Here is a 26,164-nt window from a genome sequence, read left to right as displayed (position 1 = left end):
CAGTTGACGCGGTCCCTGCCTCCTCAGTGCTTTCATTCTGGGGCGGAGGCAGATGACTCCAAAAACATGAAAAAACAAACTTGTCACACAGGTGCTGGGAAGGATGTACAAGGGTCAGGAGGGATTTGAGGCAGGCAGATGAGGGGAAGGCCCTGAGGACTCCAGTGGAATGAAGTACCCTAACCAGCTCCTCCTGGCCATCTCAGGCACCGGCCCCACACCCCCCCCCCACCCGCCCAGCAAGCCCAGGTCCGCGCAGAGGAGGGGTCAAGGGGGCCCTTCTACGTGGATGGGGGACTTGAGTGTCTCCTCTCCGCTTTCCCCGCATCGCCAATGCTGAACAGCGTCCCCGTAAGGAGAAACCTGACTGGGGCATTTAGAGGAGAGTTCAGTCTTTTATCAAGGACACAGCTCTACCACTACCCTCGGAGAAAAGAACGTTATCCAGAGGCTGCCATTGGTGGAAACAGCAATCAGCCAAGAAATGGAGAGAGGAAGGAGAGGAGGAGAGGAAGACTTCAGTTTAAAAAATAAAATAAGCAAAGAAAAAAGAAAGCCCGGGGCGGGGGGGCCCATCTAGAAGTCCTGAGGGAAGCCGGACCTGAGGGGAGCCATCCTGGCCTCAGTTCACTTTCCCTCCCCAACCGCGGCGCTCCCTCGACCTCCTGGGACCTGACGGGTTGCAGAAAAATCTCTACGGACAAGATCGAAGAGCTCTGATGTTCTCTCCTACTAACTGCTGCAGAGCGGGAAAACTTTTATTTTGTAACCAGAGTTGCAGCCGGACGCCTAAACGACCCAACTGGGTGGAGAGGCACTGCTGCAGCACCCAAAAGTGGACGTGGGTTGGGGGCGCCGGGAACCGAACCGCTCCAACGCGCTTCGGCAACCGTCCAAACAGCCCTCTCCAACCCCAGCCCGGCGCGCTCTCGCCGGGACCGGGACGTCAGGCGCGTGCCTGCGCTTGCGCAAAAGGCACCCACCCAGCTCCTCTCCAGGTGCGCTCTCGCTTCCGGCCGGCCTTCCCAAGGCGGAAACACCAGAGCCCGCGCATGCGCTTTCCAACTCTCCTGCTTGATCCAGGGAGGGGGCCCAAGGCTTCAGGTGATCCCGCCCCTCCCTCGCAGCGCGGAGCCAATCGCATGGTGGTGGGCGGGATTTTCGAGAAGGCGACCCGCCCACGCGCTTCGCGAAGCGTGTTTCGATTGGTTGGCGACGCTGGCGCAGGTGCGCGGTTCCTATTGGGTGTGGGCGGAGCGCGAGCCGCCGAGGCTTTGGCCGAGGCTGCAGGTGAGCGCGCGCACGCGCCGCGGCTCCCGCCCGCCTCGGGTGCGCGCGCGCGGGCTTGCGGGGGAGGCGGCCGAGAGCGAGATTGCGGCGCCTGTCGCCTCTGCTCCGCCCCCTCCTCCTCCCCCTCCTCCTCCTTCGTCGCGGCCGCCGCCGAGGCCCGGAGGGAGTGAGTCGCGTCCCCACCCGCCGCGCCGCCAGTCCGACCCTCGGTCCGGCCGCGTGAGCAGCCAGCCGAGCGGAGCTCTGCGCGGAGACCCGAGCCGCGGCCGCCCCTCTGCAGGTGCCTGTGAGGAGTCGCCCGGGCCGCAGCCGCGTCCCCAACCCGCCGGCCGCGCACTCGCTCCCTGCGCTCCCGAGGGGCGGCCCGGCCGGAGGAGGCCGCCGCGGGGCCCGGCCTCAGCATGAACCGCAGCCACCGGCACGGGGCGGGCAGCGGCTGCCTGGGCACCATGGAGGTGAAGAGCAAGGTGCGCGGCGCCGGGGCTGGGCGGAGCGGCCGGCTGATGGGGGCCGGGGCCGGGCCTGGGGGAGGCCGGGGGCTGCCCGGGGCGGCCGGAGGGACTGCCCGGTGTCTGCAACGCGGGGGGTGCGGCAGTGGGGTGCGGGGGCAGGAGGTGGTGGATAGTAAACTTGCCGAGAAGGGGGAGAAGGAGGGGCCTTGTGTTTGTTGCTGGCCCAGGTGGGAAGACCCATGGAGCACTTAATCTCCTTGAATCTCATTCCTGTTAAGGGATGGGAGGCGTCTGAGCGCAGTGTGGGACGAAGGCTTGAGGGGAAGTTCTAGCTCGTGGTCTCCGAGGAAAAGGTATTTGGAAGACGCGTGGTCACAAAGTGTTACCCCTTTCTTTGGTTCAATGGTGCATCGAGTGGGGTGAAAGGGAGAGCCCAGTGCACTAAAGGGACCTTTTAAAGTTCGCTTTGCTTCCTGTTAGGGATTTTTCCAGCACTACCTTTGGTATGCGTTTAATCTATAAAATTAACACTATCACGTTTCGTTTGAGTAGCCCTTTACAGTTTGAGGCTGGATGCTCTTTTCATTCCATCGTGCTACCTTTTCACATCAAGTGTTTTCCTTCTTGACCAGCGGTATGCCAGTCTGCTGATAATTCCCGCCGCATCCACTGAATTTGTAAATTGCAAGGCTGCCTGAGCTGGGTAGTCTTTAGGGATTAGGTAGAGAATGCTTTCCAGAGGGGGTTTTGAGCTGGAATTTGAAGGTGATCGGCAACCACAGCCACATTTTCAGCAAGCATTTCATGGGTTGAAGAGCCAGAGAAGTTTAGATGATCTAGTTTGATTCTCTTGAGAAACGGGAGGGGGTCAGAAAGGTTAAGACTTCGCCAGGCTCTGCTTTTATGACAAAACCTGGAAGCCTTTTTACAGAATAGCTTCTAGACTCTATAGAATAAAACTGTTTTTGAGAGCATGAAAAATAGTTAAGAAACCCAAAACACCTGCAAGAATGGGAGAACAGTACAAGCATATCGACTTCAGAAATGATGAAACATAGGGCAAATCCCAAATCAGGGAGTGGTTTTGAGTGAAGTGGAGGAAGGAGAGCGCCCTGGAGCCTGTGGGTGGAATGGCTTTATTATCTAGAGTTGATAAGCAAAGTTCTGTAAGTTGCAGTAACTGAGATCTACATTCATTTTAAACATCATTTAAATGTTATTTGTAACTTCTGGAGCAGGAGGGGCAGTAGTTTCACAGAAACCATCCTGTTTAATAAGAACAGAAATGTAATTTTAGCAGTTGAGGGAATGTGCTCTTCCCTGTGTCCTCAGTAGAACCGCTAGAGCAAATGGAAGAGATGTGCTTGAGCTAGGGGTTAAGATGACTCCAAATGTACAGGGTTTTTCCTCGAGCAGTATAGTGGCCGGAGTGGTTTCTGTGCCCACTGGTTGAACTTTCTCAGGCATTTCTGTCATGAATCTAGTTTGCATCTGTGGGGGTTGAGGTTAAGAAAAGACAAAACACTTAGGATATTGCATAATCTTCGAATTCAGTTTGTGGTCCTAATCTTGGTAGCAAGTCTTTAATTCTTCATCACAGGAAAAAAATGGGCAGAGATTCTAGGTGCACTGATAAGTACAATCAAATGGTAATTCATCTCCTGGACGGGAAAGCTGGAGCGCTCTGGGACTGGAATTTCAGGCTTTCTGCCCCCTTCTCTTCTGTCAGCTGACCTGTGAGTCTTTCCCACACGTATGTCTGTACTACATGTTATATATTTGAGCTGTCAGGCTGCACTTGTAGTGAACCGTGTCTCTGAAATAGAATCAAGGCTTTCTGAGAACGTGCACTGAATGAAGTGTGGTTCCTCTGTTCTCGGAGTTGGTGTGCAGACAGAATATTAGGTACTGTTTTTAGTGGATCTGTGACACCTTGTGTTTTAAATAGATGCTGTTGACACATTTATTTTTAGTGGATTAAATGAAACACTTGTCATCTTTATCATTTACAAAGTATTTGGACAGATGTTTGAAACAGTATTTCCTTTTGTCAGCTGCCTTGGAGATAGCACAGCTTCTTACAAAACTGATGGTCAAGAGGTTGTAACCGCAACCCAGTGATGTGCAGATAGATCCACATTTCAGGTTCTCTTTTTCTTCCGTGTAGAAAACAGTGTCAGCTGTATCACCTGAGCAGAGCGGGGAAAGTTCTTAATCGATAATGAAGGTGGAATCCTTTAATGACCTTGGAACAGTCTTTGGGCTGTACATTTTCTAATTATTATTCATGGGCAAACAGTATTGAAATTAACTTTGCGGTTTCTTGAACGTACCAACAGATGCCAGGCGAAGGGTGTCCATTCTCCCAGCAGATGCTGGGAGAAGGCCACATCCTGGGTGGCCAAGACAAACTAGACTGGCCTAAATAAGAGTTACAGATGCTTCACACAGTGAATAGTTGTTGACTGGGTCTTAATTTTATCTCTGTCTTAGTATTTTTCTTCACGTCGTAATACGTTCTCTTAATCCTGTTGTTTTTCTGCAAGAAATGTAAGTTTCTCTTGTTCGGTTTTGTTTTCTGCTAACATTTGCAAAAGGGCACGTCAGCTGTGAAGCCATACAGTTTTTCATTGTTTTTATCATAACATTTAAGGAAGAGAAAAACAAGTTGAGCAAAGGATTTTCACCCAAAAGCTTTATTTTAAAGGTTTTTTATTTATTTATTTGACAGACAGAGATCACAAGTAGGCAGAGAGGCAGGCAGGGAGAGAGGAGGAAGCAGGCTCCCTGCTGAGCAGAAAGCCCGATGCGATGCGGGGCTCCATCCCAGGACCCTGAGATCATGACCTGAGCCGAAGGCAGAGGCTTGACCCACTGAGCCACCCAGGCACCCCTCACCCAAAAGCTTTATTGAGCAAAGTCGTTGGAGCCCTAAAATGTTTATGGGTTAGATGTTACTTTCATTCACGTACCTGGGACAGTAATAAACCCTGGTGCAGATCCGTGGCACTAGGAGTTTTAGGTTGTGATACCAGGATAAAGACCAAGGAGGAGAAACTGTGACTTTTGATAACATCATAAGACTAGCTCTGATATGAAGGGTGTTGCCGAGTTTTTATTGACTTTGAAACGTGAAGGTGTGACTAAACTTTGAGAGTTTTAGGTATGAGTCACCTTATATTCTTGACCAATGTTGGTGTTTATGTTTTAGGAATGTGTCATGAAAACTTGTATTCATTTAGAGGAGGTGGTTTGGGTGAATTTTAAACTTAATTTAATACTGATGAGTAGGTGTGGGTATTAGGAAGCAGATGAACTTCTTCAGTGTAACAGATACAGTGACTGGAGTTATCACATCTATCCTTTGGAAGAGGAACTGACACATTTGTAATCTCAAATTATTCTGATGGGGACTGTCTCTGCTGATGCTTAAGGCTGTGTTAGTATTACATTACATTAGAATACATTAGTATTTCTTAGTAGTAGATATTTAGAGGAAAAAGGAGTTCAGTGGTTGAATACATTTGGCAAACATTTGTTTAAAATTAAAAAAAAAAATTCCGCTGGAGGACTCAACTGAGTGTTTAATATCTGGTCTCCACAGTGATCCGTAAGAGCGGGGTCATCGTTTTGTAGCGTTCCTTGAGCTTACATGGTCGGGGCACTTTCTGAGGAAGGCTGATTAACCTTACCCGGGTTTCCCCCTGGAGGAAACGGCACACGGGGCCCATAGTCAGTCATAGATCCTGTTTATCGGGGACCAGATGAAGCCAGTCCTGAGTGCGGAATAACAGCCGCTTTAATAATCCGGCGTTTGGAGAGCAGAGGTGTGGTTCTAGAGGAATCAGAACGGGGCATGATAGAGGTGGTTTTGTGGTTTCTTGATACCTCTCTGATGGCTTTGTCTTCTTTACCCACTTCTGGGTGAGCTCCTGCTGCAGGCCTGAGCCGTCCATCTGTAGGGCCCAGGCACTGTGCCAAGCACATCAACACTCCTTGCATTAATAGGATGGTTGTAGGATATATATTTTATGTATTAATAAAGCTTTTTTTCCAGCATTATTATAGGGAAGATGCTCCTTATCTCTAGACCTATTTCTTATATGATATACTTCCCATTTGTATTGTGCCTTTATGCCAAGAAGCTCAAAGTCCCTTCTTTATGTGTTGCTATTAATTCTTTCCACTTCCCGTGAAATCATAATTCGTTTTATGGGGGAAGAAACTTCGGTGCTTTTTGCTAATTGCCAAAATAAAGACTTGGGCACATCTTTTTTACCCCATGGCCTGGGCGGGGAGAGGACTGCTGTCAAGATCTGGGCTCCAGACAGGGTTTGAGCTGAGTCACTCTTGCGGGACAGTCCCCAGTGAGGCCTGGGAACCCCAGGGATTGAGTGGAGCCCCATCCTTGATGGGAATGCCCTTCGGAGATGTAGCAGTGAGAAGGCACATTCCTGTGTCTGTCTTACGCTGTTTTATCTCCAGTTAATGAGATTTGTGACAATAGACTGTGTCACTACAATACTCTTTCTTATTAAGGGAAATACTGCAACTGTTAATTTTCCTATGGAGTGCATTTTCAGATTGGGTTCTGTTACTTTTGTTTGTTTTTAATTAATATGTTCATTGTATTTATAGTTTGGAGCTGAATTTCGTCGGTTTTCACTGGAAAGATCAAAACCTGGAAAATTTGAGGAGTTTTATGGATTACTGCAACATGTTCATAAGATACCCAATGTTGACGTTTTAGTAGGCTATGCAGACATCCACGGAGACTTGCTACCTATAAATAATGATGACAATTATCACAAAGCTGTTTCAACGGCCAATCCACTGCTTAGGATTTTTATACAAAAAAAGGGTAAGTACCACTGTGTAGAGACATTGTTTTAGAAATAAAAGTAGTTTATTTTCCTCATAGGTAGGATTATGCATTGAATTCTCACTTCGTTGAATAGAACTGTGTCCATTCAGAAAGATGTGATATACAGACTGTGACTTGGGAATCAGAGAAAGATTCTCGTTTTTTGGTGGCAACCAACTTTCAAGTGCTGTATTTACTACTAAATAACTACCTGAAGGAAAGTTACTTATTTAGAATGTTCTTCACAGAAATAAAGTTAGTTAATTATCTGGAAAATTAGATAGCAAGTCATTATTATGGAGGAATTTAAACACTGATATTAGTCTTGCAAAGAACATTTGAAATAACCATCCTACATGACAAGAATTTTGAGTTGTAGAACTTTTTTTTTTTTTTTTTTTTTTTAAACTCTGTGGCCTCCTCCATGTCTGTGTGTCTCCTGGCTGCACATGGGTATGATGTGTGCCATTTATTTCTTTGTTTCTGGTAAATGAAGAGGTTTAGAAAGCCAGCATGACAGCAGCAAGCTTAGTTTTGGTAGGACAATGAAAGCCTTACTGTGTTTATAAACCAACCCAGAAAGCAGTTTGAGAGAATGGATAGGGATTACCCTTGAAGGTGAAACTTTATTTCCCAGTTGATAAACGTTAGACCACTCCTAGGGCTTTGAAATTCCACTGATTATATAGCTTTGCTTTTCTGGGTTTGGAGGAACTAAAGTCCACCAACAAAATAAACCTCCAAGGGTGACATGTTTATAATACTTGACTGTTTAGAGAATACTTAGAAACGCACAAATTGATTTTCCCAAAGACCTCTGAGATGGATTTCATAGATACGTAACAGTCGTGTGGTATAGTTAGAGTATTAATCTAGGAAGATTAATTTGGCGGTTGGGGATGAGTTGAAGTGACCAGAGTCTTAGAGGAGAGGGCCAGGAGCCGGTGGTGAAGGGACAGCTGGGAAGCCGCCCCAGTGGAGGAGGCAGGCAACGAAAATGGCAGTGTTAAAGAGGGCATATCTGATATTTGAGAGTCGCTGTGCTCCGCACTGGATGGCGGGGAGTTGAAGAGGAGTCCAACAGAGAACAGCTTTCTGGGTTCGAGTCTGATGGCTGGGACAGTGTCATAAACAACCAGAATTTGGAAGAGGGAGATTAGCTTAGAAAGAAAATGGGTTTGGTTTTAGGATGTTTGGCTGGTGAGTTTTAACCATGCCACGTAGGAAATTGGAAATGGTAGACAGGAACTTTGGATTGAAATCTAGAGGCCCAGTCAGAGAAGATTGAAAGTCTGTGGAAAAGTGATATTTGAGAAATTCTCTGGAGTAGACGTCAGGCTTTGTAGGGGTGAAGACCAGGGATGGACCCTTGGAAAGCTGTGTACAGACTGTTGGAGACAAAAAAACATCAGTAGAGGAGAGAAGACAAAGCATTCATGTGGAACTTGTCATTTTAAGCAGAATAATATTAATTATTGATGAGTAGGCCTTTCTTGTTAGCAGTTGTAATTTTCATTAAAATACTTTGTTGTATTTGGAATGTGTATTCAGGCGTGGAGTGGTTATTTTTAAACTACTGCCATCCAACAAAATTTTGTTGGATTATCCTTTCTGTTAGATGATCAGAGTTGGATCATACCACTACATGTTTTTTATTACTGATGCTGCAACACTTAGTGATTGTGGGATCAATCAACCCTCACATCTGTTAAGGGTGGTTATGTTCTGCTCTTTGCTTTTGAATATGTTCATATGTGAAGTTTATATGTTTATGTGTTTATATGTGAAGTTTTCTATGTCCTAGAAATCAATGTCCAGTATAGTAAACAGCTCATAGAATTTGATTTAAAAAGGGGCGCCTGGGTGGCTCAGTTAGTTAAGCGTCCCATTCTTGATTTTTGTTCAGGTCATGACCTCACAGTTGTGAGATCAAGCCCTGAGCCCTAGGTCAGCTCCCCACAGGGCTCGGTGAGTCTGCTTAGGATTCTCTCTCTTTTTGCCCCTACCCCTTCCCCCATCTTTAAAAAAAGAAAAGTTTTATATAGAAATAGGCAGTACATTCAACAGAACATTTGTTTTTAAAAATATGAACATGGGGCGCCTCGGTTGTATAGTCAGTTAAGTGTCTGCCTTAGGCTCAGGTCATGATCTCAGGGTCCTGGGATCAGCCCCGCATCCGGGCTCCCTGCTCAGTGGAGAGTCTGCTTCTCCCTCTCCCTCTCCCTCTGCTGCTCTCCCTGCTCGTGTTCTGTCTCTTTCTCTGTCAAATAAATAAATAAATCCAATCTTGATTTCTTTTTTAAGATTGTATTTATTTATGAGAGAGGGAGAGAGCTGGTGAGAGAGAGCACATGGCGGTGACGGGGGCAGAGGGAGAAGCAGGCTCCCTGCTGAGCAGAGAGCCCCACACAGGGCTCACTCAGTCCCAGGGCTCTGGCATCATGACCTGAGCGACCCCGGTGCCCTAAAATCGGTTAAAATATAAAAATATAAATGTAATACAAATACGACTTAAGGAAAGCATAAAAGTAAGCTGGTCAAGTCGTTCCTGTTTCATGCCCCCCTCTCCCGCCCCCATTGCCTCCAGAGTGAAATCCTTCCTGCTTTGGACTTCCCCAGCCTCACCCTTCTCCATCCCCCTCACTCCGTTGTCATAGCCAAGCGGGCAGCCTTGCTTTCCGTCTCAGACTTGGGAAGGGGGTTGCTGTCCCTGTGCTTCTGCTCTTGCTTTTCTCCTCACTCCCCCGCACCCCCATCCTTCAGATCTTATCACACGCAAATAGCAAATAATAGCAAATAACTTGCTCGGAGGGGTCTCTTTGGATCACCTTAGCCAAAGCTCCTTGACCCTCCCACCTTTATCAGACCTGGAATTACCTTATGTGAGTATGAGTTATCTTGTTTATTGTCTGTCTTAACAGACTTAACGGTGGTGCCTTGTGATTCACAGTGATACTTTTTTCTTGTAAAGCTCGACAGATGTTGAGCAGAAGCTGATTTTAGGCAAACTTCACTGAACAGTAAATTCAGGAAATTAATATAAAGGTGACGTTCAGTATAGTAACATTTTACTGCTTAATTACAGTTTGTTTTCTTGGCCTGTTGATGCCAGTTTAGGAATCAGTAGGGCAGCAATTACACTAACATGGTACCAAGTGATTTAAAAAAAAAAAACAAATTTTAAAACCATTTTGAATTTTAAAATCACGTGGTCTTTTAAAATCTGATACCTCTACCAGAAGTTTCTTCGAAGTGAAAGTTCACAGTTGAATGCATAAACTATATAGTATGAACTCAAAGATTGTATCGTTGCATATCTTGAAAGGTTTTGTACAGTAATTTATTGTTAGAAGAAAAACCCCGTACTCTAGGACTATTATCATGGAAGCAGAAACCAAAGAAAACAAAATCCCTGCTATCTGAAAAGTCAGGTTGGCAGAAAGGATTCCCAGATACTTTGCCAGCCGCCTTCCCCTTTTGGAGTTTAGAGGTTTCCCAGCAGTCAGTGAGGGGCGGCCAAGTCTGGCATCCGTGGATGCGCACGGACTCCTTACCGGATCTGATCAGAACATCCACACCGCAACTTCTTGCTGTGTTACCATCTGCTTTTGGATGACACCAGACAGGCGCATTTATTGGAAAGAGTTTGTTGGAAACCCTAGAAGGGCCTTGCTTTGCTTGCTTTACGCATTGTCACACTTGAGACATGGCCTGGTGGCCCCGGCCCCCTGGGCAGGCACCTCAATCCCTAGACCTGTACAGCGGACGTTAGTTTGTAGGTGTACTTGAAGATTACTTCTCAGTGAATCCGGCCCTGATTTCGAAATGCTCCAAGAGAGATGCATCGTAATTGTCAGTTGAATTTTGAAGAACAGCGTAGGACACCGATTGCTCACGACAGAAGCTGGGTGTCACCTGTGACGCATACCTGTCGTTCAGTCAGTCACCAAGCCTGTTCCAGCAGTTCTAATTATTTTTCAGATTTGTTTCCCCATCAGCACTGCCTCTGCTAGAGGCCAGGCACTATTCAGAATGATGGCAGTAACCGCCTGTCGTCTCCCTCAGGGTCACTCTCCCGCTTAAAGTCAGGGTGAGCTTAATAGAAAAACCCAACTCTTTGTTTTCTTCCCAGTGCCCTTAGGTTGAAGTCCATAATCCCTAGCACCCCTCCCCCCCAGTCCTGTTTTCTGCACCGCCCCTGGCCAGGCCCTTGGCTCCTCCTCCTTCCCCTCCCTCTCTGGCTGTTGGGTTTCTGCAGTCTACCCCATCCTGCTCTCCATATTTGCTGGACCCTGCCTCGGCAGCGTTCCTCCCTGCCTTCTACCTGATTAGCTGCTGGCTGCTTTTCCAGTCTCAACGCAAACCTCACTTCCCCCGGAGAAGCCTTGCAGCGCCCTGCACGCAGGCTGGGCGCCCACGGCGCAGTCTGTCTACACCGAGGCTCTGGGCCCCTTTGAAATAATTTGATTGCAAGTGGTAATTTGCCTTCTCCTCCTGCAGACTGTAAGCTCCACGAGAGCAAGCCCCCCACTCATCTCTGGTTCACCGAACCTGCGGCTGGGACACAAGGCCTGGCCAGGTTGCGGTGCTTCTGGAATGTTTGGTGATTAGGATTCCTTACATTAGGAAATGAAGGGATTTGCATACTTTGAATATTGCTTTAGGTGATGTGTAATCCTTTTAAAGTTGCCAGATTTAGTTCTTTTTAACCATTTTGGATTAGAACAGGGGTTTGCAAACAGGGCTTGCTGGCTGTTTTTGTAAATAAAGTTTTCTTGGAACGCAGCCATTCTCGTTCTTTATGTCTGGCCCATTGGCTCTTGCGGCAGCGACTGGGTGACCCCCCGAACCCGGAGTGCTCACCATCCAGCTCTTGGGGGCAAAAGGTGGTCAGCCCTGGAATAGGATAATTTCAAAAATTATTTCATTCTTCCTGTCTTCTCACAGAATTTCAAATAGGTCCTCATCTTGAACTTCCTCAGTGACCCTACCATGAACTGTTACTGTTTCGTTACTGTACAGGGATGATGAAGGGGGGTTAGATGAGGGTTTGGTTTTTCGTTTTTGGTCGGTTTTCTCCAGATTGGCTCTAACACTGTAGGCTTTTACTTCGTGTATCTGTGCCTGCCACTCACTACTGGTGGACCCGCACCTCCTGCTCTGAATCTGTGACTTGCGACTCCCTGTGAGTTAAGGAATGAGATAACCAGGCTTTTCGGAATTAACGGTCTGAAGAGTGAGAGTTCCAGAGGGGGCGCAGGAGCTTTCTGCTCGGAAGGTTATTGAGACAAGCAGTTTGGCTCCTCGGAGGCATTCCGAGTGGATCCTTGCTGACTGCAGTCAGTCGAGATAGTGGCCGAGGGACAGGCTTGGGATGAGGGAGGGATTGCTGTGGAACCCTCGCTCTCAGGCTGTTGCATAAGCCCGGGTTTTTAGGGCAGCGGAGGTTGCTGGGAACCAGGTTTGCGAACTTTTCATCTTACTCTGGGTTCAGTGCTTTGACACACAGACTCAGGTAGAAAGTGAATTCCCGGTCCCCTGTGGACAGTCACCTTTACACTTTAAACTAACACTCTGCACCCTGGCTTTCCGCCAAAATATTTCTTTTCCCAGTGGCTGGAAACTGATTAGCTAGATGGAAGAACAAAGGTGCCTTTGTGCTGGGGCATATTGCTTTTGAGAATTTAGCAGAGAGCATTCAAACAGTCTGGATGCGATGCCAAATTATGCAGATTTGGGGTTGTTTTCTTTTTTCTTTTCTTTTTTTTTTTTTGGTCAGGTTTCCCATGTAGGCAACTTAGTTTTACTCTCTGTTTGGTCTGGAATTTTCCTTGTAAATCTTATGTGGGTTTTCTTAATTGATTTTTTTAAAATGAACATATATACTTCTGAGAAAACACATTCAGTAGGACACCCTCGTTGATAGGCTTTTGGTCAAATGTTGCCAAAACGATTCTCATATCAGTGAGTTAATTTCCAAAGCCAGATTATAAAACGAATTTGTCTCTGTGAGAACAGGGTATACATACTTTATAAATAAAGACAGAATTATCCCCAGAGGGGAAAAAATGCCAAAAATTAAGATACCCCTAGTCTTGTACATTTCTCTGCAACTAGCTCTTGAGAATTGAAGCAGCCTGAGAAAAAAAGTTCTCCATACTCACACACACACCTGACACTTAATACTCATTCTGTGGAATGTGTCAAGTATTGGTCTAGTAAGAAAATAAAGGTCCCGTCTTTGTATTTTGTACTCTTAGTCATTACTTTGTACCCTTCATTTCCTGGTTTATGTAGTAAAGATGATCATATTTATCAGTAGAGGAAAGAATATATACTGAGCCTGTGCAGTCGCAGTGTGCTGATAGTACTATTATCCGGAGTTGCTGAGACTAGGATTTTGAGCTAGTTCTTTGCGGGAGGGGGCTTTTGTCTCCTTTGTTCTTCGGATATATATTTTTATCTTTGAAGATTCTGAATTTTTAGTTTCTCCTCCTTTGTTATTTTTGAAACATGATTTCAAGTTTCCCGCCTGATGTTAATTTCCTTTCCTTTTTTTTTTTTTTTTTTAACCTCTCATTCTCTGATGAGGTGTTCTGTTTGTAGGAATTTTCCTTCAGCAGGATGATTTCAGAAGGCAGATCTGGTTTTAGGTGCCCTGTTGTCCCTTAGTTTTACATCAGAGAGGGTAGATCCTCTGGGTGGAAGCAGGAATGCCATCCATGCATGTTGTTTGACTCAAACTGGTGTTCGTTGTTGTTATTTAATTAGGTGTCAGCATTTAAAAACGAGAACATTTTTACTTAAAAAAACAAGGCTATTTTTACTTAAAAAACAAGGCTCCATGGCAAATGGGATTTGGCCACACAAATTCCTGGAGTGGAAGGAAGAAAGACTGTGGCACAACTGCCAAGAAAGGGCCCTCCACACTTCTTTTTCACACAGTGAAGAAAAAAGTTCAATCTTAGACTTCAGCCTCTTTCAAAAGTGGGGAAATGGAAGATGAGAACTCCCCCAGAAAACTGAGGGAGAACATTTATTTGCAGGAGACTAAAATTCTTAAATTCTAGATATACGTTCCTCTAATTTACATGATCATTTCATGCATATTGTCTGTTTCATTGAATTACGTCATCTGTCCCGCTGCCTGTAGTATAAGTTCGTTCCCTTGATTTACCTTGGGAATCAAAAGTGTCCCATTTTTATTTATTTATTTATTTATTTATTTATTTATTTATTTATTTGAGATTTTATTTATTTATTTATTTATTTATTAGAGATTTTATTTATTTATTTATTTATTGGACGTAGAGATCACAAGTAGGCAGAGAGGCAGGCAGAGAAAGAGGAGGAAGCAGGCTCCCCACTGAGCAGAGAACCCGATGCGGGGCTGGATCCCAGGATCCCAGGATCCCAGGACCCCGAGATCATGACCTGAGCCAAAGGCAGAGGCTTAACCCACTGAGCCACCCAGGTGCCCCCAACTTGGAGTTTCTTAAACAAATGAAGGAAAAATACGTTTTAAGTAACTCACTTGAAATGCTGTTTAAAATGTGTGTGTAAACTTACAAGAATTTGATTTTCGCCTCTTACTGTTTTAAGTAGTCCTTGAGCTTTATCAGATTAAACATTTGGGATTTTATGATGTGTGCTTGAGAAGGCCACCTGGTGGTTTCTTTCTGGTACAGCAGGTCTTACTACTGCGCTACATTTTGATCTGATTAGAATAAGCTAATATTTAAATTGTTTATGTACCAAATACATGTGAGTTATCTCTTCTGTATAGATTAAACTGTAGATAAACTGGGTGTTTTTACATCATCTCTGTAATTATTTTATTTTGTTTTTTTAAACAGAAGAAGCAGACTACAGTGCCTTTGGTACAGACACACTAATAAAGAAGAAGAATGTTTTAACCAATGTATTGCGTCCTGACAACCATAGAAAAAAGCCACACATAGTCATTAGTATGCCTCAAGACTTCAGACCTGTGTCTTCTATTATAGACGTGGACATTCTCCCAGAAACACACCGTAGGGTTCGTCTTTACAAATACGGCACTGAAAAACCCTTAGGGTTCTACATCCGCGACGGCTCCAGTGTCAGGGTCACGCCACATGGCTTAGAGAAGGTCCCAGGGATCTTTATATCCAGACTTGTCCCAGGAGGCCTGGCTCAAAGCACAGGACTATTAGCTGTTAACGATGAAGTTTTAGAAGTTAACGGCATAGAAGTTTCAGGGAAGAGTCTTGACCAGGTAACAGACATGATGATCGCCAACAGCCGCAACCTCATTATAACGGTGAGACCAGCAAACCAGAGGAATAATGTGGTTCGAAACAGTCGGACTTCCGGCAGCTCCGGCCAGTCCACAGATAACAGCCTCCTGGGCTGTCTCCAGCAGGTAGAACCAAGCTTTGAGCCAGAGGACGAAGACAGTGATGAAGATGACATTGTTATCGAAGATAATGGAATGCCGCAGCAGATTCCTAAAGCTGTTCCTAATACGGAGAGCCTCGAATCATTAACGCAGATAGAACTGAATTTTGAGTCTGGACAGAACGGCTTTATTCCTTCTAACGAAGTGAGCTTAGCACCTGTAGCAAGTGGCACAAATACAGAAACACATGCTCCTGATCAAAAACTCTTAGAAGAAGACGGAACGATCATAACACTATGAAGCCTTCGTCCGAATGTCTTTGGAGTGAGGATGCCGCAGGGACTTGTAAATTTGGCTAGTTCAAAGCATATATACCTCTGAACCAGTGACCTGGAGTAGGCATGAGAAAATTAATATTGCAAGCTTGAAATGTTGTTATAATAGTAGTTTGATCATTGTTAATATAAACTTCCGTTTGTCAGAGGTGAGTTTAAGTCTGAAAGGGGCCTTTGCTAATGAAATTATGTGCTTTTGCTATTTTGTTTCTAGAGAACTGGATGTTAGAGCACATTCTCAGAACTGAGAGGACCAGATCATTTCCGTTCGAAGTGGTTGCATATTTTTTAACCTGCTGTGCAGAGCCCAGTTAGCTTTTCCTTGAACTATATTTTTTTTAATTCTAATGTGAAGAAGTCTGATTCTGTCCTTTGGTACGTTGGGGACCTCGGCTCCTATGTTCCCTATATTTTATTTCAGTTTTTTAATGTTGTTCCTATGTTGTTCATTGTTACAAGTAATTTTTTCAGATGCTTTTTTTTTTTCCTAATATTTAAGAAATCAAACCAATTGCCTGTTTTTGGGAGTCGCTTCCTATGTCATAAAGCATTGAAACCGTGTTCCTGAATTAAGAAACTGTAACTGTTGTTCAAGTTCCAAGCTTATTCATCCCATAGTTTTCACATTCACAGACTCACTCCATGTGTGTATAACTTAATGTTGCAAAAGGCAGCCCCATCAGCTGGTAATACCTGAGACTCCCTTCATCTCCTCTCACCCGCACCCCCATCTCATTGGAAATCATTCCATCTGTTGTTGGTGTGTGTTTCGTTGGTGTGCTTTTATACTCTGCTATGTATTTGAGTAGTAGGAATCATTTTGGATTTAAAAATGCACCCAAATTAAGAGATTTTTACACACGACAGACTTGTGCACTTTTTTACATGAGATGATTTGGTTTTTTCCCTAATGGGATTTCTAGGAACACTACCTATACTTTATGAGAAAAGATAAGACTATTCACCTTGGACAGGTAGAGTGTATTGCTATTAATTTTATGAGGCTATTTATTACTTTCCAGGGCATCCACTTAGAACAAGTGAAGGGTGAGGCTGCAGACTTCCATCCCTCGCCTGACTTCCCTGTCCAACACCCACAAGCACCGCAGTAGGCCTGTATATAGAAGCCCAGGATTGCGTGAAGCACATAAGTCCCCTGTGGCTTATGGCTACTTCTCTCAGAGTTATTTATTAATTAATTTTATGGTAGGGCTAGAATGGGTACCTTTGTAACAGTTGCGTGCTGGGGAAGCAATGAAGAATTCAGTGACTCCGTTTTGAAGGATATTTTCTCTCTAGGGTAAAGATACATGAAGAAGTCTTAGACTGAAGGAAGGTCACTTGACTCAGAATACTTAATGTATTTTGTTCACGTTACCACTAAACCGATTATCGCTGAACTATTAACTGCACAACGTTATGTAATGCAATGTACTTTTTTGTTGAATTCACCCAATTTCTTCCACTTCTATACCACTGTTTGCTAATGGCATTCCAGCTTTAACCTTCTGTGAGGTATAGAAATTTGACTGTAGAACAGCAAAATGTTAACATGTAGGTTAAATTTCATTTATATTATAAGTGGTGCAGGGGTTCAACATTTTAAGTAAAAATCCTTTCACACACTACCTCTCTCTCTCTCCCTCTCTCTTTTATTTTTTAACAAAGTTTTAACATCTGAACTTTTCTCTTGGAGGAAAAATACTTCAGGGCTTGACTTTTTGTACAAATTTTAACTATTAAGTACAGATCTGTCTTGTATGTATTCATGAAAACAGAAATCAAAGCTGCTAGTGCTTTTTATTTTAATTATTCTGCTAAGAGTATATGTCAGTGCTGTTAAAACTAGATTTCTCATTTAAATTATTGGTGAAATAATTGATTACTAGACGTATTGTAAAACCAATAGCTCTTGGTTATACAATAAAATGTCTGTTCATTGGTAGTCTGAATCAATTATTCGAAGTGTACCTTATTAACAGAAATATCAGTGGATTCAGTGTAAAATTTTATAGTACTAAACGTCAAGCCTAACTGTGAATTTTGTTCTGTATCTTGAGTAAATTTATGATAATGTTCTCATGAGCTATCAACAAAATATATGTACTTTTGTGAACTATGAATTTTCTAATTAAATTTTACATGCGACAACATGATTTTTACATGAATGATACTTTGTTTAAAACTCTCAAATGTCAGTATTTTACTACAATTTTATTATAAAATGTACATTATCACTAAATGAACATTGATTTTAAAAATCAATTTAGCTTTAGTTGTATATTATTTTTTACAAATAAAGATAGACTTGTATAAAGGCTACTTTCTTGTTTGCAAATATATGAAAAATGACCCAACAAATACTTACCAAGCACCAATATGATAGAAAATGAGTGGGAAGAAAATTGCTAAGTTCTAACAATGTCCTGGCTTCCTCAACTTTTAATTTTTTAAAAGATAAACACCAAGTTGTGGATACAGCGACTGCGGCTGTGTATGAGCATATGATTACAGACAGGAAGGTAGTATTTAAAATGTAGTTACGCTGATCGTGTGAGAGGTTATGTGTGACACTCGTGCAGAGGGGTAACATTTGCAGTAAGATGATTTGCAACAAGACAAAAGTAGTTTGTAATGGGAAAGTGTATCTTCTGAGATTCAAATTCACTTAGCCATGCTATTTATTACCACCGTGTGTGGTACTGCCCGTACAGGTCAGGTTGGGGTTATCCTGGATGACGGAAGAGCCCTGAGCTAGATCGGACCCTCCTACTGAACGATTTCTAATCCCAAATTCACCACTGTCATTGGCTTAGCCGATCTCTGCTCTGTGTCAACCAGAGTGGAGGATAATCCTTCTGATGCCTTCCCCCAATTTAAAAAACAGATTGGGGGGCACCTGGGTGGCTCAGTGAGTTAAAGCCTCTGCTTTTGGCTCAGGTCATGGTCTCAGGGTCCTGGGATTGAGCCCCAAAACGGGCTCTCTGCTCAGCGGGGAGCCTGCTTCCCCCTCTCTCTCTGCCTGCCTCTCTGCCTACTTGTGATCTCTGTCTGTCAAATAAATAAATAAAATCTAAAAAAAAAAAATAAATAAAAAATAAAAAACCCAGATTGGAAATCCTTAGAGTCGAAATTCAACGTCATCTACATAGAACTTTTCACATCACTGATTGGTACAGACCATGTTGCATTCAGGACCCGATACTTATCTCTGGGTTTCAGGATCCGTGAAACAATGGTATGGAACTAAAACATCCCCCCCCCCACCACCAAAATAGGACCCCAGTGTTGTTTGAATCTTAAATCCCTACTGCTTCCAAGTCTTCAGTTCTGGGCAAAGAGTTAAGTTTGATTTTGAGGAAAAAACAGAAGTTTGCAAGGCAAAATTAGCCCCTCCGTTCTGATTGTGTATGCCTTAAGGTGCTCGGACAAACAGCCACAACTGGGTGTTCGCTTTGATCTTCCCGTCTTCTGGATTGACGAAAGTTTGGTTGTGGGTGATGAAGCTTTGAGAGTGTGTATGTCAGTTATTTGGCAGCCGAGCTCCTACACAGAGGTTTCGGCGTGTCTTAGAAGACACTGAAAGTGTTGACTGTATGACAGCATATCGCTTGGTGACGGCTCTTCCCTGCAGGATAAAGCACAGACTTCGATGTCTCCTGTGTGTCGTTGGGTGGGTGTCTCTACTAGAAGGTAAATATAAAGGAAATTACTTTATTGGATTTAATCATTTCAGAGTCCTCAGTATATAGTTTTTAGTTCTCTAAAAACCATGTATGATTTAGGTAATATTTTAAAAGAATGTTTTCCCTAAATCTTACTTTATCAAATTTGTGTATTTTATAAGTTAATATTAAAATTCAGTACAGTTCATATATTTTTTAAAGATTTTATTTATATGACAGAGATCACAAGTAGGCACTCTCTGCCTACTCTGCAGGCAAAGAAAGAGAGAAGGAAGCAGGCTCCCCACTGAGCAGAGAGCCCAATGCGGGGCTTGATCCCAGGACCCTGAGATCATGACCTGAGCCGAAGGCAGAGGCTTTAACCCACTGAGCCACCCAGGCGCCCCTAGAGTTTATATTTTATTTACAATCTGTATTTAGTTTTCCCATTTTTTAAAAGATTTTATTTGAGAGAGAGTGAGCACAAGAGGCAGGCTCCCCCCTGAGCAGGGAGCCCGATGCAGGGCTTGACCCCAGGACCCCGGGATCATGATCTGAGCCGAAGGCACATGCTTAAGGACTGAGCCACCCAGTTGCCCCTAGTTTTCCCATTTTAAAGAAACCTCTCTTTCAGAAATGGTATTCCAAAACCAATGTTCTCCATGTAATACGAAATAACTCTTTTCTAGTTTATTATAATTAGCTAGTTCATTATAATCCCAGGGGATGGATAACAAAGTTACTTAATATGGTATTAGTAAAGGTAATTTTGAAATTTTTTTCAATTATACAAATAATGTGTAAATTCATTCTTATTTTTAAAAAGGCTAAAGTTCTTTTTTGGCCATGAAGCATACTTATGTATACTGTACTTTGTTATAAGAAGGAGTTCACGCATTTAAAGTAAGAGTGAGCATTTAAAATAAGAGTGACTAGGGACGCCTGGGTGGCTCAGTTGGTTAAGCGGCTGCCTTCGGCTCAGGTCATGATCCCAGCGTCCTGGGATCGAGTCCCATATCGGGCTCCTTGCTCCTCGGGGAGCCTGCTTCTCCCTCTGCCACTCTGTCTGCCTGTGCGCTCTCTCTCTCTCTCTCTCTCTCTGACAAATAAATAAATAAAATCTTGAAAAAAAAATAAAAAAAAATAAAATAAGAGTGACTATAATTTATCATCCAAATCAGGACACTTCTGAGTGACTGAGTTTGTTATTAATTCTATGGACAGGACAGGTTGATAGGCATGAACTGGCGTCTCACGTAAATTAGAATGTGAGTCACCCTATTGAAGTTACTCTAGTAGAACAGCTTTCAGACATTTTTTTTTTTAACTAACCCACAATAAGAAATGCATTGGTCCTTGTGATTCAGTACACAGATATGTGTATGAATGTGTGCATACACACACACGCACACACACACACACGTATATGTATAAAATTGCAGGTGTCACAAAGTGAAACTTTATGTTATGTGAAAATGCTCTGATTTTTTTATTCCATTCTTTAAAATGTTTGTTGGGACATCCCAAAACAATGTCAGGATGCACTATTTGAAAAACACTTGTTAAGCACTTTGCTTTCCACTTGAAAGATTTGCCATAGAACATACTAGTATATATATTTTTTTTCTTAAGGGGGATGGAGAAGCACTATTGCCTGCATGCTTTTATATTTGGAAATCACTTCAGACATGGCAAAGAGCTGCATGGAAGTTTGGCTGACACCCCTCACCCAGATAATACCCACATTTGCTTTATCTCTCTGCAGTTTCTCCTGAAACATTGGAGAATTGGTTGCAGAGAATACAGCCCCTTTACCCCCTAAAGACAAGCACACATTTCCCAAGAACACAGATATTCTCTTACACATTCCTTTATTCAACCAAAGTTCATTTATCAAATTCAGAAAACGTCACAGTGATACAAAAATATCTAATATACAAGCCATACGAGAATCTCACCAGTTGTCCCCCAAATGTCCCTAACAGGAAATTTCCCCCAATCAGGGTCCTTCCAGAATCAGGCATCGCACTTAGATGGCACATCTCTGCTCTCCTTTCATCCAAAACACTTCCTCGGCTTTTCTTTGTCTTTCATCATACTGACATTTCTGAAAAGTAAAGACAAACTTTTTGCAGACTGTCTCTCAATTTGGGTTTGTCTGTTTCCTCATAATTAGATTCAAGTTACACGTTTTGGGCCAGAATACCACGTATATGATGTTACATCTTCCTTGTACCATGTCAGGAGGCACAACATGTTGGTTTATTTCAACACGGCTGATGTAAAAGCACTTAACAAAAAATTTTTTTAAGTTTCTATTTATTAGCTCGAGAAAGCAAGAGGGGGGTGGGGGAGGAGAGCAGAGGGAGAGGGAGAAGCAGAGTTTTATGCTGAGCACTGACCCTGGTATGGGGCTTGATCCCGTGACCCGGAAGATCATGACCATGAGCCAAAACCAAGAGTCCGATCCTTAAATGAGCCACCCAGGTGCCCCAAAACACATTTTTTTATTTAAGATTTTTTTATTGGAGAGAGCAGAGCAAGCAGGAGAGAACACAAGGTGGGGAGGGGCAGAGGGAGAAGCAAGCTCCCCGATGAGCCGGGATGATCCTGAGATCATGACCCGAGCCAAAGGCAGACTCTAAATCGACTGAGCCACCCAGGCGCCCCACACGTTTTTCGTTAAATTGATTTTTTTTTTTTTTTTTTTTTTTTAGTAATCTCTACACCCAACACGGGGCTCATGACCCCGAGACCGAGGCACGTGCTCTCCCGACTGAGCCCGCCAGGCACCCTGTAACGCTTGCTAATGGGGGAAACTGCTTTCGTTCTAAGTCGTCCACGATTCTAATTATTCTTAGGCTAACAGACACGTATGGTGCTTAGAAAAGACATCTGTGTCCACCATCCGTCTGTTCTGTATCTTTGCTCGTCTTCTAACTGAAGACGTGATGGGAACGGTGAGCCGGCAGGAGTGTTCCCGCAGGTCGTCGGCCTGACCGCGGTTCTGGGCCCCAGGGAGGGCTTTCCCCAGCACTGTCTCCAGAGAAGGAAAAGGCCCCAGTGAAACCCAAAGCATGTGCACGGTCATGTCTGGCGAGTGCTAGTCGGAGGCCTTTGGATTCTGTGGGTTCTGAATAAACCCAGCTCCAGCTGCTGAAATCCGAAGCTTTATCGGCTGCATAGCTGAAAAGCCGGGGCTGGAACTAGGGCAGATACTATCTACCGGTGCTGTCCATTAAAACTCTGCAATGATGGGAATGTCCCATATTTGCTCATACCAGACAGTCATCGCTGGCCCACACGTGGCTGCTGAATACTTGAGAAGCAGCCCGTGCAGCCGAGAAGCTGAATTTTTACGTTCGCGTGATTTATATGGAGCCACACGGAGCTCGTGGGTACTGGATTTTACAGCACTGGCTAGACTCTCTCTGCATTTCTTGCTTTGCTTTCCTCTGCTCTTTTCCCAGGCGAGTGACCCACTTGTGGTGGCAAAAGTGGCCTCCAGCATCTCCGGTGTATTTTCCATTATAGGAGCCGCTCACCCGGGAGGGAGCCTGTCCTCCCTGCTGTTCAGACCCGAAGCCTCAGAGCCAGCTTTCACTAGCCGGGGCTGGGTCACCTGCCGGAATCTGGCCTGGGGAGGCAGGGCTCGTTCCTCAGGGAAGGAATCAGGGTGCTGCCCCCACAAGAAAGAGGAAAGACCCCAGGAAGTGAGCATAGTGATCACCCCTGGCAGCTTTGTTGATAAAGTATTTGGGCAGGGGCACCTGGGTGGTTCGGTCGATGAAGCATCCGCTTTCTGCTCGGGTCATGATCCTGGAGTCCTGGGATCGAGTCCCGCATGGGGCTCCCAGCTCAGCGGGGAGCCTGCTTCTCCCTCTCCCCGCCGCCCCACCGCTCATGCTCTCTTTATCTCTTTCTCTCAAGTAAGTTAAAAAAAAAAAATCTTAAAAAAAAAGTATGTGGGCATTCAGGTTTTATAACAGAGAGAGTCAAAGGCATGAAGTACTCTGCAAAGGTAAAAGGGGACAGAGCAGTCCTCTATCAAAGGGAACAGTACAGGTGAAATTCTATTTGGGGTCCAACGGCAGTGTTGTGAATTTGAAGGACAAGTTTAAATCTAATAATGACAGCAACTAGACTTGTGTTTTCAGGTACTGCTGTTTGATTTGATTTGATTTAACTCTGATCTAAATCTAATATATAAAGAATACATAAATCCAATAGAAACCTCCATCTGAAATGGCAGAAAGTTCAAAGCTGATTACTTTTGAAATACAGAAATGAGAGAATCTTGGTCTTAGAGAAATGGGTACATTCAGATACCCAGGGGGACAGAGTGGGGCAGGGCTGGTGGGCTTGTAAATCGGAGTCCCCTTTTACACGCTTGTGTGTGTGCGTGTGTGTAACACTCGGTAATGGCCACGTGGGTATGTGTGGTCTCAGTGTTGCCCGCTCTTTGAACTTTGCGGAAGATGCCAGAAACCCGGAATTTCCCGTGAGACGGTCTGATTTTTAAAACTGTCGTGAGACGGGCTGCCTGTTGGCCACCGCTGTCTCAGAACCGTCAGCTGCCACGGACCCACCAGCGGCTCTGTCCCCTGTGCTGTGTCCCCCTTCCCTCGAGGGTCCCTGGGAGGAGGGAACTAGGTAATGCGTCCCAAGGGTTTGGAACAGTACCTGAGGGTTAAGAAGCACCCAGCCAACAATGCTGTCCCTTTCTCAGGGAGCTGGCTGAGGCCCGGAGGGACCGAGCGAGCGGCCCAGGGCGCGGCCCCCCGGGAGCAGCAGCATCGGCATCCCCCGGGCCCGCGCTAGAAACGCAGGTGTCGGTCCCACCTCAGTTCTACGGACTAGAAGCCCCGCTGGTGGCGCCCGGCCTTGTGCCTCTCAGCCCGATCCCCCCAAGTGCTTCCTGAGCATGTTAAAGTCTGGGGAGCTCTGAAATGCAATGCAGTCCCTCTGTCTCTCTCGGGGCTCCTCCGCACTGCTTTCATGGGCATGGCTCCCGTCTCTTCTAAAATTCATAAAAAAAGACAAAAAGCCTCCCTCGTATACATTGTACTGCTCACTCACTCGGCAAAAGAAGCTTCAGGCTCCGGCCCCCTCTGCAGCGGACCCCGCTTCTAGGGTAAGCCAGTCCGCCTTGTCGGAGCTGCGGTGTGGTCCACTGTGGTTAACACCCCCCACAGGGGCTTCCAAGTGTGCGGAGAAAAAGCCTCTGAAAACCCCAGGCTGCATTTCTGGGCTGGGTGATGTGCTGAAAGAAAGGACGAGAAAGGCTGGAATTTGACTCGTAGTGCGACCCCCTGTTTCTATCTGTGCGGCCTTCCTCGCCTGTGCTGTCTCCAGCAACGCACAAACCCCAAGGAAATGGCATTCACCCATTGCTTCTTTTTTTTTTTTTTTAACATTTTATTTATTTATTTGACAGACAAAGATCACAAGTAGGCAGAGAGGCAGGCTCCCCGCTGAGCGGAGAGCCCGATGCGGGGCTCGATCCCAGGACCCTGAGATCATGACCCGAGCCAAAGGCAGAGGCTTTAACCCACTGAGCCATCCAGGCGCCCCCACCCATTGCTTCTGACGAAGAGCAGGTTATGCTCTAAGGAAACACGGTGCTGTTCTGAGACAACATAGGGGTCCTGTTCCCGGGCCTCCAGCCCTGCCAGCCAGGGTAGCCTTCAATTTCTGGGAGCTAGCGAGTTGCAAATCAGGTTTTCTCTTTTCTCCAACATTCCCCAGAGGCCTTCAGGGGCTGTCTCAGGTATGAACCCACGGTGACTCAGGCAAAACTCTGTATGCTTAGTGACTCAGAAACTCAATCATTAACTCGGGAAATGCCTGCAGAGCGTGGGTACAGCGAGCTTGGAGAGGGCTTGCGAATGCGGGACTGCCAGTAATGCCAACGAGGATCGGGAACAGCCATGCTGGACCGTGGGGCATCTCAGGTGGGCCAGAGACCAGCCCCACAACCCTCTGGAGGCAGAAAGAACCTCGAGTCAGTCACGCCGAGGAGCAACCCGCCTCGAGGATTGCAGAATGCACGCACAGAAATGGAGATCCCACTTGTTTGAATTCCTATGCGGTAAAGCAGGAAAATGTGCAAAAGCCTTCTTGACCTAAAAACACAGACAGCGGGGCGCCTGGGTGGCTCAGTGGGTTAAAGCCTCTGCCTTCGGCTCAGGTCATGATCTCGGGGTCCTGGGATCAAGTCCCCCATCGGGCTCTCTGCTCAGCGGGGAGCCTGCTTCCCTTCCTCTCTCTCTGCCTGCCTCTCTGCCTACTTGTGATCTCTCTCTGTGTCAAATAAATAAATAAAATCTTTAAAAAAAAACAACAACAACAACACAGACAGCTTTTGACGCGTTGATTTTAAATCGGGTAGAATCATGTACATACACACACACGCACACACACACGCATACATGCACACACGCACACCCTCTGGTCTGTCGGAAGGTAAAAATAAATTTCTGGCACACACATCCACAAAATGCCAGGCAAGACCTGAGAAAGGATTCCAAATAAACCTTACCCCTAAAGGGCCATCGTCATAAATTTTCTATCCCCCGCAGAAGGCAGCCCTATGACCTTGGCCATTTAGTTGCGACACGAGAAGGCTTTTCTAGTGAGCTGGCCTGCCTGTCCCTCCCACACCCCCAGGGTGTCTTGGCTGGGGTTCACAGGGCCTGTGCCCAGTGGGGCTGGCGTGTGCCTCCAGCAGCCAAGCAGACGGGGCCAGGGGAGAGGGAGGGAACCAACGGTCAAGGGACAGAGCCGGCAGAGAAGGCAGGGCAGCTGGGGCGGCTGGCCAAGTGGCCAAGGCCTGCATGGGTTCCATCAGCTCCTGACAACTCCTCAAATACCTTCCTTGGCTTCTTCCACTCACTGCGTGGATACAGAGAAACACAAAAGCCCTTCGCCTGGGCGCCGCCAAGAGCTCACAAACGTCCCTCTCTCAAACAGCACGCTAACCCAAGCAAAACGCGCAGGATCCGGAAGGAAGACGATGCGGAAGGTGAGGTCACCTTGACATCCTTTAATCAAGACGTGAAGTTCCAACTGGACCTGCCGAGTCATCTCTTATTTTAATCACAGTCAGAGCTTTTCCTCTGCAGGAGGGTTTGTGTTTGAATGTGAGTGGCCGTTCTAGGAGAGGATGGATGACCGGC

At 45.3% G+C, this 26,164-nt stretch overlaps 1 protein-coding gene and 1 long non-coding RNA gene across 2 annotated transcripts; one reads left to right on the top strand and one right to left on the bottom strand.

The window, feature by feature from the left end:
- The first annotated feature begins 1,349 nt into the window (after nt 1-1,349).
- On the top strand, nt 1,350-17,643 carry PARD6B (par-6 family cell polarity regulator beta). The gene is made up of 3 exons (XM_080814008.1): nt 1,350-1,757; nt 6,381-6,603; nt 14,463-17,643. Exons 1-3 carry the CDS (start codon nt 1,692-1,694, stop codon nt 15,284-15,286), a joined length of 1,113 nt encoding a protein of 370 aa, XP_080670134.1. The 5' UTR covers nt 1,350-1,691; the 3' UTR covers nt 15,287-17,643.
- Nucleotides 17,644-20,840: 3,197 nt separating this feature from the next.
- LOC308349257 lies at nt 20,841-25,645 on the bottom strand. The gene is made up of 3 exons (XR_013967432.1): nt 25,528-25,645; nt 24,066-24,249; nt 20,841-21,093 (listed from the first exon to the last, which is right to left on the bottom strand). It is a non-coding gene; the product is annotated as an uncharacterized lncRNA (long non-coding RNA).
- Nucleotides 25,646-26,164: the final 519 nt, after the last annotated feature.

This window comes from Martes martes (genome assembly GCF_963455335.1).
Source record: "Martes martes genome assembly, chromosome: 9".
NCBI classification, from domain to species: Eukaryota; Metazoa; Chordata; class Mammalia; order Carnivora; family Mustelidae; genus Martes; species Martes martes.
This window is presented reverse-complemented; position numbering and strand designations above follow the sequence as displayed.